This window comes from Equus quagga, chromosome 7 (assembly GCF_021613505.1).
Source record: "Equus quagga isolate Etosha38 chromosome 7, UCLA_HA_Equagga_1.0, whole genome shotgun sequence".
NCBI classification, from domain to species: domain Eukaryota; kingdom Metazoa; phylum Chordata; class Mammalia; order Perissodactyla; family Equidae; genus Equus; species Equus quagga.
The window spans coordinates 22,572,425-22,587,060 of record NC_060273.1 but is presented as its reverse complement, the minus strand read 5'-3'; the positions used below and the strand labels follow the sequence as shown (position 1 = coordinate 22,587,060).

Genomic DNA, 14,636 nt, shown 5'->3' with positions numbered 1-14,636 from the left:
CACCAAACTTAACCACTAAGCCAGGGCTGGCCCACAGTGCTCATATATTACTGTATAGATGTACTACAGGTTATTTATCCATTCACCTACTGAAGAACAACATGGTTGTTTCCAAACTTTGCCAATTATGAATAAAGCTGCTATAAACACCTGTGTGCAGATTTTGTGTGGACATAAGTTATCAACTCATTTGGGTTAAACATCAAGGAGTGAGTTGTTGGATCGTATGGTAAGTGTATGTTTAGTTTGGTAAGAAACTGACAAACTATCTTCCAAAGTGGCTGTACTAATGTTTTTGTTTTTCCTTTTCTTTCTTTTTTTTTTTTTTTGAGGAAGATTAGCCCTGAGCTAACATCTGCTGCCAATCCTCCTCTTTTTGCTGAGGAAGACTGGCCCTGAGCTAACAGCCGCGTCCATCTTCTTCTACTTTTACATGTGGGACACCTGCCACAGCACGGCTTGCCAAGCGGTGCCAGGTCCACACCCAGGATCCAAACCAGTGAACCTCAAGCCACTGAAGCGGAACATGCAAGCTTAACCATTGCGCCACCAGGCCGGCCTTTGTACTAATGTTTTTTTAAAGAGATTCCTCAGGAGTTTACATATCATGTCATCTACAAATAGCAATAATTTTACATCTTCCTTTCCAATCTGGATGCCTTTTATTTCATTTTCTTGCCTAACTGTCCTTGCTAAAATAGTACAATGCAATAGAATAGAATAGAGATTATGAGAATATTAGTGGTGAGTGGGATAGAATAGAATAGAGGTGGCAAGAGTGGACCCCCTTGTCCTGTTCCTGATCTTACGGGGAAAGCATTCAGCCTTTCAGCCTGTTGAGGACGTCCCCCTTTTTTTTTTTTTTAAAGATTTTATTTTTTTCCTTTTTCTCCCCAAAGCCCCCCGGTACGTAGTTGTATATTCTTAGTTGTGGGTCCTCCTAGTTGTGGCATGTGGGATGCTGCCTCAGCGTGGCTCGATGAGCGGTGCCATGTCCGCACCCAGGATTCGAACTGACGAAACACTGGGCTGCCTGCAGCAGAGCGCACAAACTTAACTACTCAGCCACGGGGCCGGCCCCGAGGACATCCCCTTCTATTCCTAATTGTTGAGTATTTTTATCATGAAGGGGTGTTGGACTTTGTCAAGTGCTTTTCCCATGTCTGTTTAAGATTATCATATGGGTTTTGTCTTTATTCTGTTGATATATGCTGTATTACATTAATTGATTTTCAGATGTTAAACTAACCCTGCATTCCTGAGATAAATCCTGTCTGATCACGGTGTACAAAATCCTTTTTATAGGTTGCTGGACTTGGTCTGCTAGTGTATTTTTTAAGTATTTATTTATTTATTTATTTATTTATTTTAAAGATTGGTACCTGGGCTAACAACTGTTGCCAATCTTTTTTTTTTTTCTGCTTTTATCTCCCCAAACCCGCCCTGTACACAGTTGTATATCTCAGTTGCACGTCCTTCTAGTTGTGGGATGTGGGACGCCGCCTCAACGTGGCCTAACAAGCAGTGCCATGTCCGCGCCCAGGATCCGAACCCTGGGCCGCCACAGCGGAGCGCGGGAACTTAACCACTTGGCCATGGAGCCAGCCCCTAAGTATTTATTTTTATAAGTGGTAAAATACACACAACATAAAATTCACCATCTTAACCACTTTTTAATGTACAGTTCAGTAGGCTTAAGTATACTCATTTTGTTTTGCAACCAATCTCCAGAATTTTTGTATCTTGCAAAACTGAAACTCTATACTCATCAAACAACTCCCCATTTTACTCTCTCCTCAGCCCATGGAAATCACCCAACCACCATTCTACTTTCTGTTTCTATGAATTTGGCTTCTTTACATACCTCATATGAATAGAATCATACAGTATTTGTCTTTTTGCTGGCTTATTTCACTTAGTATGATGTCCTCAAGTTTCATTCAAGCTGTAGCAGGTGTCAGAATTTCCTTCCTTTTTAAGGCTGGATATTACTTCATTGTATGTCTATACTACATTTTGTTTATCCATTCATCCCTTGATGGACACTTGAGTTGCTTCCACCTCTTGACTATTGTGAATAGTGCTGCTATAAACCAGTGTGTACAAATATCTCTTCAAGACCCTGCTTTGAATTCTTTTGGCTATATACCCAAAATAGAATTGCTGGATCATAAAGTAATGCTATTTTTAATTTTTTTTTTGAGAAAAAAAAAGCACTGAGATCTCGGTTTTTTGAGAAGTGTTTCCACCGAAATGCCCACATTTAAGGTCTTACCAGGGAGAGGAGTCAGCTTACCCCTGAAAAGAATTCAGCCCTTCCTTATGAGAACAGTATATTGTTTCGGAGGCCTGGAGCGAGGAAGAAGGGATGGTACTTTTACTCAAATTGGGAAACTTGTGCCTGAGGCAGGTGGGGCATCTCCGTATGAGGGATTCACACTTGGACCTTTATACCTTGGATGATCAGGCACTCAGACTGAGGTGCTGCTCTGTCTCCATAAACAACTGCCTGATTCCCAGAGAAAGATAACTACGGTGATTCAAAGCACCCTACAATCTTTGGTTCCAATTCTCTTGTCTCTGCAGAAAGCAAGAGTAAAGAAAAGAACAGAAGGAAGAAATGGAGGTCAGGGAACTTAATGCAGCCTGTGTAAGAGAGAGGCCACCACAGAAGGTGTGGCAAGACCCCCTTGAAGTAACTGAGGTCCCTAACTACAGAGGGTGTGGCCAGATATTGCCTCAGGGTTCCTCAGCCCCAGAAGAACAGTACTTTCGGGCTCCAAAGTGTATGTCTGGGTTGTCCTCTTCTGGCCAGCCACCAGCAGGTCTACTCTGCTGAGCAGCCCTTCCCTGTGACAGTATGCGCGCTGTTCTCTCAGTGTAAGGACCTGCACCAGCATCAGCTCATCCACACAGGCGAGACACCCTTCCCCTGCCCCCAGTGTGGCTGCTGCTTTTGAAGAAGTAGGGCACTGGCCACCCACGTAAGGGAGAAGCCCTCTGCATGTCTGCAGCTCTTTGCCTTCCGCTCACTGTTGGTGAGACACAGGCAGAGCCACTCTGATGACTGTTTCCATGTTTGTGGGACATGTGGTGCCCACTTTTCCCAGAGGGCTCACCTGGCCTAGCAGCAGCTGCTCCATACAAGGCACACCTGTGTCCTGACTGTGGCTGCTACTTCCTGTATATTCACAAATGCAGACACATGTGCACAGACTGTGGGTGCCACTTAGCATACCCCTCCCTCCTGGCCAACCACTGGCTCATACACTTGCATAAGCACTGCTCCCATTGCCTACAATGTGGCACTCACTTGGCTCTCTGGGAGAACTTCCTCCAGCATCAGCTCATCCACTCAGGAAAGAATCCCTACTGGTGCTGTGACTGTGGGCGGTGCTTCTGCCAGAGGCTCCCTTGGCCATTCATAGACGCACACACACACGCAAGAAATCTTGGGGCCGGCCAGGTGGCACAGCGGTTAAGTGCACATGTTCTGCTTCGGTGGCCCAGGGTTCACTGGTTTCGATCCCGGGTGCGGACATGGCACCGCTTGGCAAGCCATGCTGTGGTAGATGTCCCACATATAAAGTAGAGGAAGATGGGCACGGCTGTTAGCTCAGGGCCAGTCTTCCTCAGCAAAAAGAGGAGGATTGGCAGATGTTAGCTCAGGGCTAATCTTCCTCAAGGAAAAAAAAGAAAGAAATCTTACTCCTGCCTAGAGTGTTTCATCTGTTTCTCCTACTCCTCTCTCCTGCTCAGCTACTGGTGCATCCACTCTGATGAGAGGTCATTTCCCTGCACTGAGTGGGAAAAGCTTCAAGAGAAAGTATGTCCTGAAAGCCCACCACTGGATCCATCAGGCAAACAAGGAGAAGCAGAGGTGTGGGAGACCTGGGCAGTTCCTGTTCCAGGGTCCCGTCCTTGGGGATCAGGACCTCACAGTTCACATCCACTATTTCTCAGATAAGTTCCAGGAGTGTTGGTGACCTGGGTCAGATGTTATGAAGGAGCTTACGCTGGAAGATATCTCTTCTCATCAAGTGTTGGCCATGCAGAGCGACCAAAGGCAGGAAAGACAGGAAGAAAGAGGGATGTACAAAGTGACAAGGTCTGTAGGTGCTTTGTAGTTCCCCTTCAGGGAGCAGGATATAGAGGTAATCAGAAATGTACCAGTGAGGGGCCGGCCCAGTGGCATAGTGGTTAAGTTCGCACCCTCCACTTCAGGACCCCAGGGTTCACAGGCCCGGATCCCGGACACGGACCTAGCACCACTGGTCAAGCCATGCTGTGGTGGCATCCCACATAAAATAGAGGGAGATTGACACAGATGTTAGCTCAGCAACAGTCTTCCTCAAGAGAAAAAAAAAAAAGAGGAAGGGGACCAGCCCAGTGGCGCAGCAGTTAAGTTCACACATTCTGCTTTGGTGGCCTGGGGTTCACCGGTTTGGATCCTGGGTGCGGACCTATGCATTGCTTATCAAGCCATGCTATGGCAGGGGTCCCACATATAAAGTAGAGGAAGATGGGCACAGATGTTACCTCAGGGCCAATCTTCCTCAGTAAAAAGAGGAGGATTGGCAGCAGATGGTAGCTCAGGGCTAATCTTCCTTTAAAAAAAAAGAGGAAGATTGGCACCAGATGTTTAGCTCAGGGCCAATCTTCCTCACAGACAAAAAAAGAGAAATGTACTAGTGAGTTACCTCACTCAGAAAGGGACAGGTTGGAAGTGGACTAGATGAATCTGTTAAGAAAAGGTAAGGGGGGCCAGCCCAGTGGTGCAGTGGTTAAATATGCATGTTCCGCTTTGGTGGCCTGGGGTTTGCTGGTTCAGATCCTGGGTGCAGAGCTACACACTGCTTGTTGAACCATGCTGTGGCAGACATCCCACATATAAAAAGTAGAGGAAGGTGGGCACAGATGTTAGCTCAGTGCTACTCTTGCTCAGGAAAAAAGAGAAGCATTGGTGGCAGATGTTGGCTCAGGGCTAATCTTCCTCAAAAAAGAAGAAAAAAGAAAAAGAAAAGGTAAGACTCCTTCATTACTCATGACCCTCTCCCAGGACCAACACTGCAAGTCTGGGTTTATGGTGCAATGACATATTAGGCAAAGGTCAGGTTCCAGCCAGTCTATAAGGTAAAGTCTGTGTGTGCTATAATCGAAGGCTGCACTTTCAGGCACTTCCTCGCACTGAGCATGAAACAAGGAGAAATTAATCTCAAGGCCTTTCACACAGTTTAGAGGTGCCAGAGCAATGCAGAAGACATTCCAGGTTCAAATATCCTCCCTGCCTTTACTAAAAGGTTTTGGACAAGCTGCTCAACCTTCTGATAACTGATATAAGGATAATCATCCTCATAAGGACTCTAGAAGGTGAATTTCAACTGATTATCTATATCAGTGTGCCCACAAGGTGGCACGTGGTACTTAGTTAGTTGGCCCACAACATCATTTCCCTAGACCCAGAACAGGGTGCTTTTGGTTTTTATGTGGCCTCTTGGTGTTTAGACTCCCTGAATCTTCTCCATCCTTCTCTGCAGTGGGCAGTCTTCCTTCAGGAGGAGTCCCACTTCTCCCTGTGCCCAATATGGATCCAGGAATTTATACAGCAAGGAGCAAGGGGCTCTGCTTTCACATTGTCTTGGGTGCTTCTTTCTCTAAAGTGTTTCTCTATAGTTAAGACCATCTGACTCTGCCTGATTCCTAGGTCCTGCCTTAGTGGCTCCCACCAAGATGATGGCAAGCCTGGCCAAATGGGGCCTTCACAGGCTATGGCCAAAAGGGCTAGGCTGAGGCTGCATCTCAGTCCAGCCTGCCTTCCCACTTCCTGGATGTGGGAAGAGGGCCCAGCACCTTCTCACCTCAATATTCAATCATCTTCTTTCCTGTTCAATGTCACCATCTTCTCCTTGATCAGTTGTCAGTACATCACTACTATTTAGGCAAAATGTCCACAGAGGAAGTCTGATTCCTTTCCAGACTCCTCTGTTTAGTCACTTTCTTCCTTCCTAATGAAATGCTTTGCTATCCCTTTACCTTATTATTCCCTTAGCAGCCTAAGTTTACATTCTTGTTTCTCCAAACTGAACTATGTGTAGGAAGAAAGAGTAGGCACAAAGCTTTAAGTACATCCTGCAAACTACTAGAGTAATCTTCCTAAAACATTATTGGAAGGTCATTCACTTCTCTAGACTTCCTTAGAGCTCCCCAATGTACAGGATAAAGCCCTCCAACATCTGGTGCCAACCTAGCATTTCAGTCCTTCAGTTTTACCATAAGTGCATCTTGTACTGCATCAGAAAATATCATTATTCCCTTCACGCTCCGAATGTCCGGAATTCTTCGCTTTGTGCCGGAAAGCTTTACTGCCGTAGAATTCAGCTCTTTATTCAACAAATGTATATTAAGCACCACTGCCCTGCCTAAATCTTACCCCTTTCACAGACCAAACTCATTTCCCACCTGATGCATCAATCCACAAGGTCTATAGGAGGAGGGACTCTGTCTTATTCATTTTGGCAATCTTGACATTTCTACCCATTCCCCCAGGAGTTTGTTCAACAAACACAGTCACTATTCTTAAGACCGAGCAGAACTCAATGAATATTTACTGCAGTTTTTTTCTACCTTCTCTGTTCAAAAGCCACCTTCCTTGGAATGTCTTATTGCCTACGTGATCTTGTGGCTGCCTGTCATATTGTTTTTCTTTATCCCCTGCAGGCTTTGGGGTAGTGTTTTGCCCATAGCAGCTGCTTTAAAATATTGATTAATGGCTTGGAGAGATAGATGTGTATGTCACCAGCTGAACTAAGAGATGTAGCGAATGGTAGTCTCCTGCCCCCAGATCCCCTGGGAGATGACGCTGAACTGGTGAAATGCTGCACCACAACACTTCCACATAAGTGGGGTCAGATGGAGTCGGTGCTGACTGGTTACATCAGCAATTTTCCTGTGCCTTTCACATACATGCTTGTATCATTGTTATTATTAGTTCTTATGCCTCACAAGACTATAAACTCCATCCAGAGCATGGCCCATGACTTATTCCTGTAACCCTGCTTCTCCTAACTGCCCGGCACGAGGCTTTGTATACTGAACAAATGTCATGTAAAAATAAAGTACGGAGAGAGATGCAGAAGATTGAACCTGAGAAGAGACCAGGAGCTCAGGTGAATTCTTGAGTTAGCAAGCAAATCAGGATAGTACAAAGGAAGGGTGCAGAATTCAGTTGTATGAATAAAGGCCCTGTCAGCTCCAGGTTTAAATGTTTGTTTCTTCTCCTTACCAGCATTATCCCTCTGAGATTTTCTTCATCGATAGAACCGGGATGGTAACCATCACCCCCACACAATGGCAGCAAAGAATAAATAAGATGAAATGTGTTATATAGTGGGCATGGTGCCTGTGCACAGGGAACGCCAACGTTAATTCCCTTCCCAAAAGGGCAACAAGGGAGTTATCCATTATCCAAAGCGAAGGCTGCTCTGAGAAAGCCACGGAAGGGAACCAGGGGAATCTCAGACCCGGATTGGCCAGAGTGGCTCCGTCACTCAAATCCTTCCCTCCCTCAGCCAGGCAGCGCCTGCTAGAGAACAAGGGCCCGTCACTGATCCCAGGCCAGGTCGCCGCTTCCCGCCTCAGAACTCACTTCGGTCACCCGACACCGCGGGTCCAGCTTCCTGCCCTGACGCTTCCGTTGGCTTCGTTCAAACAGGCCGCTTTCGCCAGCACCCAATCAGAACGCTCGATCTTCGGCCGCCGCCCAATGAGCGCGTGTAATGGGGGAAACGGGGCGTGAAGCCCAACCGCAGCGCCATCACACTTGAGGGCAAAGAGGTTAGGAAGCCGGCATGGCGCTCCGGTCAATAAAATCGATAGCTGGAAACTGCCTGTGTTCCAGGCAAAGGCGGTGCAGTAGCAGCGCCGCCATTTTCCCTGAAGGCATCTTCCGGTGCCTTTCACCCAAGTTCGGACAGGAGTTTCCTGAATAACAGGGAGAGGTTCCCGTTAGCCCCGCAGGCGGCCAACGCTGATTCCCTCCGGACCTTCACAGGCACGCTCAGCCCCGGTCCGGCGGGGCTTCCAAATCCCGGGGTCCGCCAGCGCGCAGGGACCGAGGCCAGGACGGGGAAGGCCGTGGCGCTGGCTTCTCGGGCCCAATGGCGCCGCCTTCGGCTTCGCTTTCCGCGCGGGAACCAGAAGCTGGATCCGGCCGGAGAAGAGGAAAGAAGCCGAGGGCAGTGAAGTTCGCGGACGTGGCTGTGTACTTCTCCCCGGAGGAGTGGGAGTGTCTGCGGCCCGCGCAGAGGGCCCTGTACCGGGACGTGATGCGGGAGACCTACGGCCACCTGGGCGCGCTCGGTGAGGTCCGGCCCAATCCGCTTCTGCGGGCCCCGAAGGGAAGAAGCTTGTGGCTGGGGGGAGGACAGAGAGCCTAGAGTGTCCAGAGTCCAGGCCTGTGACCAGGTTGTGTCAGGGGAGGAGGACGGGGTTTTGGCAAGAGATGCCATGGGGTAGATATTACCCAGCGTTATCTATGAGCAGGGCCTCTGACTGTTTCTCTTTCCCCAGGGTGCGCAGGTCCCAAACCAGTTCTCATCTCCTGGTTGGAACGAAATACTGATGTTTGGGAACCAGCTGCTCTGGATCCGCAGGAGTACCCAAGAGGGGTAACAGGCCAAAGAAGTGAGTGAAAAATGCCCATGGAGGGCCTGCAGCCTCTAATGACTCAGTCCAGAGTTTTGGGGGCTAAGGGTACCCATGACCCACGCTGCAGTGCTCCATTTACTGTGTTCGTTTTCCCAGTTTAAGGGTCTTGTCTCTGATGGGGTCAGTTGGTTGGGCCAACACACAACAAATCACATGTCAGTTTGCAAACTAACCACCTGCAGTTCTCTGTTGTGTGAATGAATCTGAGCTTTTGAAAGAAGCTACCCTCTTGCCTCCTTTCCAGGATTTCTGCCCCTAGCCTGCTCCGAGTTGCATTCTGACTGAGAGATCCTATATCTCTCTGAGTTTTCTGTGTTTTGTTAAAGGGATCTAAGGGGGAACAGCTGCCTAGCGTGCAGGGGCCTCTTTCTGGCAGGATGACCCTGATAATTGCAGGAATCTGTACACCCTCCTTAGGATCAAGCAAGGCTGTAATGCCATCCAGGTGAGAAGGGGCTCAGATCCAACCAGCGAGGCAGATGGAACTGGCTGGGCTGGAGTTTCTGTGCCAGATTCTCTAATACCAGGGCTATCTAAGATTCAGATCTGACCATGATATTTCGTTGCTTTAAAACCTTTCCGTTTTTGCCAAGGCAGATCGTCAGATGGCTGTCAGTTATATCTAAGTCACTTGGGGAACTTGATAAAAATACGGATTCCAGGACCCTATCCCAGAATTACTGATTTACTCTTACAGATGCCTAGGAACTTGTATTTTTTTCAAATAGCCCCAGGTGATTTGGATGTCTGTTTAAGTCTGAGAACCACTGGATAAAATACAGTTCAAAGTCCTTACAGCAGTAGTTCTGCATGTGGTCCTCAGACCAACAGCAGCATCACTTGGAATGTGTTAGAAATGCAAATTCTGGGGCCGGCCTGGTTAAGTTTGCATGTTCCGCTTTGGTGGCCCAGGGTTCACAGATTGGGAATGGCTCATCAAGCCATGCTGTGGCAGTGTCCCACATACAAAATAGAGGAAGACTGACACAGATGTTAGCTCAGGGGCAATCATCTTCACAAAAAAGAAATGCAAGTTCTTGGGCCCCCCCCCAGACCTGCTGAATCCACAGTGGGGAGTAGGGCCCAGCAATCTATTTGAGTAAGCCCTCCAAATGATTCTGATCACAATAAAATTTGAGAACCATTGGCTTAGAGGGCCTTATGATCTAGTCACTGCTAGCTCATACCTCATTTGTTTCTACTTCCTGCCTTACATTTACCTCTTCAAAAACTTTTAATTTTTAAAGTCAGCGTAATCTCCTCTGACTTCCCCCTTCTCCGACTTCTCTAACCTGGGTTAGGGGCTCCTGGAATACCCTCCCTATTTCCCTAGCAGTATGTCACACTAGGCTGGCTGTGGCACTAACACTCCTTGAAAACAGGGGCTGAGTCTATTTGTCTAGTAATCTGTAATACTGTAATAGGTAAGGTAGGAGCCCAGTATTTGTTTAATTTCTCCCTGTGTCCCTCTAGAAACCAGAACCAGAAAGAAGAATGGAGAGAAGGAAGTATTTCTACCTAAGGAGCCACCCCGAAAGGGGAAGCGAGGGCGGCGGCCCAGCAAACCCCGGCTGATCCCCAGGCAGACATCTGGGGGTCCCATCTGCCCTGACTGTGGTTGTACCTTCCCTGATCACTCAGCTCTGGAGAGCCACAAGTGTGCCCAGAATCTGAAAAAGCCTTACCCTTGCCCAGATTGTGGGCGCCGCTTTTCCTACCCATCCCTGCTGGTCAGTCACCGTCGGGCCCACTCTGGTGAGTGTCCCTATGTTTGTGACCAGTGTGGCAAACGTTTTTCCCAGCGCAAGAACCTCTCCCAGCACCAGGTTATTCATACAGGCGAGAAGCCCTACCACTGCCCTGACTGTGGCCGCTGCTTCCGTAGGAGTCGGTCTTTGGCCAATCATCGGACCACACATACAGGCGAAAAACCCCACCAGTGCCCTAGCTGTGGGCGTCGCTTTGCCTATCCCTCCCTGCTAGCCATCCACCAGCGCACACACACAGGAGAGAAGCCCTACACCTGCCTAGAATGCAACCGCCGCTTCCGCCAGCGCACCGCCCTAGTCATCCACCAGCGCATCCACACTGGCGAGAAGCCCTACCCATGTCCAGACTGTGAGCGGCGTTTCTCCTCCTCCTCTCGCTTGGTGAGTCACCGGCGAGTACACTCTGGGGAGCGTCCCTATGCCTGTGAGCACTGTGAGGCCCGTTTCTCCCAGCGCAGTACACTGCTCCAGCACCAGCTCTTGCACACAGGAGAGAAGCCCTACCCCTGCCCAGACTGTGGACGTGCCTTCCGGCGGAGCGGCTCCCTAGCCATACATCGCAGCACGCACACCGAGGAGAAGCTGCACGCTTGTGATGACTGTGGCCGCCGCTTTGCCTACCCCTCGCTACTGGCCAGTCACCGGCGTGTTCATTCAGGCGAGCGGCCCTATGCCTGCGACCTGTGCTCCAAGCGCTTTGCCCAGTGGAGCCACCTGGCCCAGCACCAGCTCCTGCACACTGGGGAGAAGCCTTTCCCCTGCCTTGAATGTGGCCGTTGCTTCCGCCAGAGGTGGTCTCTGGCTGTCCACAAGTGTAGCCCCAGGGTCCAAAACTGTAGCCCTAGATCTGCTATAGGGGAGCCCAGCCAGAAGGGTGGTGTCCTGTAGAATGGGACTGAAATGTATAAGTTCATTTCATTTCATGGAGAGGTCCAGAGAAGGCAAGGAGAAGCCCCAGATCATACAGGGCAGAGTCAGAACTATAACCCAGGTCTTGTGCTACATGGACCTGAACTTTAGTATATTCCACCACACTGGCTGCCTTACCTACTGTGTGTCTAGAACAGACAGTTCCACTAAGAGAGGTGACATTTGGTTAAAGTTTTCCAAGCTGCCCTATCCTAAAAGAATTTGTATGTGTGAATATCAAGGCTAAAAGTTCTCCCCATCTATTTTAGGGGCTGCTTTCTAGTTTGTGCATACAGGGATTACCCATCACCTTGCATGAAGTCAGGAAAATCCCATTTATAGGGAGGCAGGATCTTCTACTCTGCCTTCCTCAATGCTAGGTTTAAACAAACCTGGTTTAGCCCCATTTTTACAACACTCCTGCCAAGTGGTCTTCTCCTCTTGCTTTAAAACCTCTTGACAGGGAGCTCACTACCTCACAAGGCAGGTCATTTCAGTCTGGGATAGCTCTGATCTTCGGAAGGCTATTAGGTACCACATTCTCCTTCCCTGTATGCCTTGCCCAGAATATGTTTAATACTTCATCTACATGGCAGCCCCTCAGGTAATGTAATCACAGCTACTTTACCCCAACATTTTCAGGTTAAACAGCATTAATTTGGTCAATTGTTCCTTAAGGACAGGGTTTCCATTCCCACACATGATCTCTCTCCAAACAGGTACTGGTTTTTCAACGTCCCTTGTAAGGGTCACACAAAAATAAGCCAGCACCGCAGTGTTACTAGACACCTTCTTGGTCTGTACTTGTTTTAACAGCTCTAGATTGCACTGGATTCGGGGGTGGCAGCACTGTACCAGGGGTTTATCGGGTTGCAGACACCTAAATACCTAAGCTTTTTTTAAAAAACCATATGCTGTGAAGCTGTCTTTTGCACCGTTTTTGGAACATTGGTTCAGGTTGGGTCCGGGACACAAGCACAGTGAGCTTTGGGAGAAGACTGATCTTAAGGAAAAGCAGGGGAGCGATGGCTTAGCAGCAGGAAGTAAAAATGGGAGCAGCTTGCCGTGCTTCACCTGGTGGATTTGGATTCGTTCCAGGCAGCCAGTGCCTGGCAAATCCTTGAGCTGGTCTCCTCCCTGATTCTCATCAGAATAAGAAGACGTCAGCACAGAGCCTTCCATAAGGACTTCCAGAGTCCTCAGTCAACATTTTTTCATAAAATGAGGTGAGGCCATTCAATGAGGGTAGGAAGTTGGGTAATTGAACACAAAGCAGGAAGAGTGTACAGTCATCAAGTTGGGTTCAAGCCTGCCTCCCTCACATAAGCTCCAGAGGGCAGTGGCAGTAATGTGTCTTAATCTTTGATATGCTGCTACAGCACCCACCCGAGTAGTTACGAGTAAAGCTTTACCAAATTAAATGAACAAGGCCTGCCACTTTACCTTGGATAGCTGTGCCAAACTGAAATTTCCAAACATGACTTCTCATATGTTCCAGAGCTGGAGTGGATCCTCCTCCTACCCCTGTCGCTTCTTCCTTCAGCTCTCCTGATTTCAGCCCCAGCATTGAGGAGTGACTGGAGAACACAGTGTTTGTAATGACCTCTGTTCTGGTATTTAATGTTGCATTGTAACTGTTTCTCCTTGGATGATGCGCTACCCCAAGGCAGAGGTCATACCAGATTGAGTCTCATTAAAATGTGTGATGAATGATTATGTTCCTTGTGAAATTACTGTTTATAAAATGTAAATTTAGTTCCTCAACTGAGTAGAAATTTTTATAGTTCTGATGGAGACCTGCCCTACTCTAGCAGAGACCTGTTAGATGCCTGCCTAACCCCATTTTAGAACTGGCTCTTTTCCCTACTTTTGTCACCAGGCTGACCCAACTATTTCCTTACCTAGGAATTTTATAACTTTCTTAGGGCCTGGATTGTAACTCAAAACTTGGGAGCTGTTGGTGGCCAACTTCCAGTATGTAGTCTATGAAGGGCAGAGATGAAAGACAACTTCCCCTTAAGGCACTTCAGTCTGTTGGATGATTAGCTGTGATCCTGGCTGTATGTTCACTGGGTGATCCCAGTATCCTTCCAGTAAATTTCCCCTTCTGCTTTAGGTAGTTTAAGTTGAGCTTCTGCAACCAAAAGAACTAATACACAGCCCCAATATGGGTTAATCTCCATCTGCCATCATGCCTATATACAAGCTACGAGGGAAGAAAATGGCAATGCTGCTGAGAGGGGCCAGCCATGTACATTTCCTGATCTCCAACCTCAGCTGAACTTTCAGCATTACTTACATTTTCCATATATCCCAAACCAGTGACTATTTTCTTCTGCACTAAGAAAACACAAGGTGGGGCTGGCCCTGTGGCCGAGTGGTTAAGTTTGCGCACTCTGCTTCCGTGGCCCAGGGTTTTGCCGTTGGAATCCCGGGCGCAGACATGGCACTGCTCATCAGGCCATGTTGAGGCGGCATCCCACATGCTACAACTAGAAGGACCCAAAACTGAAAAAAAAAAATCAACTGTGTACTGGGGGGATTTGGGGAGAAAACACACACAAAAACCCCCCAAAAGGTGTCAAATAGGAACTCCAACATTCCACTCCCCACTCTGATTCCAAATTTACCTGTGTGACCTCGTATTTACTTGCTTCCATCCCACCTTGGGAAATCCCTCATACTGCAATGCTCATCAACATAACTGCCTGGATTTCATTCCTTCTGCCCCCTCAGGGACCTTGCTTCATCTATTATTCTTTCTGCTCTTAGTTTTATGGCTTCAGTCTCTTGTCCCTAACACAACACACTTCAGTTTATAAACATGCTAAGATCTGTCTTTAAAAACAGTAAAGAACTTTTTCTCTGGCCTCTGTCCCCATCTCCTATTTTCAGTTAAATTTCTTGAAGCAGTAGCCTACATTCACTGTACCCATTGTTTATTCTTTGGCCCACTGCAACAGTACTACAGCCACTTTGTTGAGCATTTATGATGTGCCACATACTGTATTAAGCACTTTATATACATTCCAATCTAAGTTTTGCAAGAACTCCATAAAGTAGGTGTTAGGAGATGCTTCTCCATTAGTCTCTCACATTGCTATATATCTTGCTGAGTATGCCAAAGATGCAAGGCCCTGCCTTCGACAAATCCTCAGATTTGAGCCAATTCCAGACTTAGAGCCCCATGAAATGAGGGGAGGCTGGGTTCCCTTGATGAAGGACCTTGTTACATTGGCAAGACCATATGAG

At 47.9% G+C, this 14,636-nt stretch overlaps 1 protein-coding gene across 1 annotated transcript; it reads left to right on the top strand.

Moving 5' to 3' along the window:
* The first annotated feature begins 7,716 nt into the window (after positions 1–7,716).
* On the top strand, positions 7,717–13,098 carry ZNF689 (zinc finger protein 689). The gene is made up of 3 exons (XM_046668695.1): positions 7,717–8,358; positions 8,569–8,682; positions 10,180–13,098. The coding sequence occupies exons 1-3, from the start codon at positions 8,157–8,159 to the stop codon at positions 11,361–11,363; spliced, it is 1,500 nt and encodes a 499-aa protein (XP_046524651.1). The 5' UTR covers positions 7,717–8,156; the 3' UTR covers positions 11,364–13,098.
* The last annotated feature ends 1,538 nt before the right edge of the window (positions 13,099–14,636 follow it).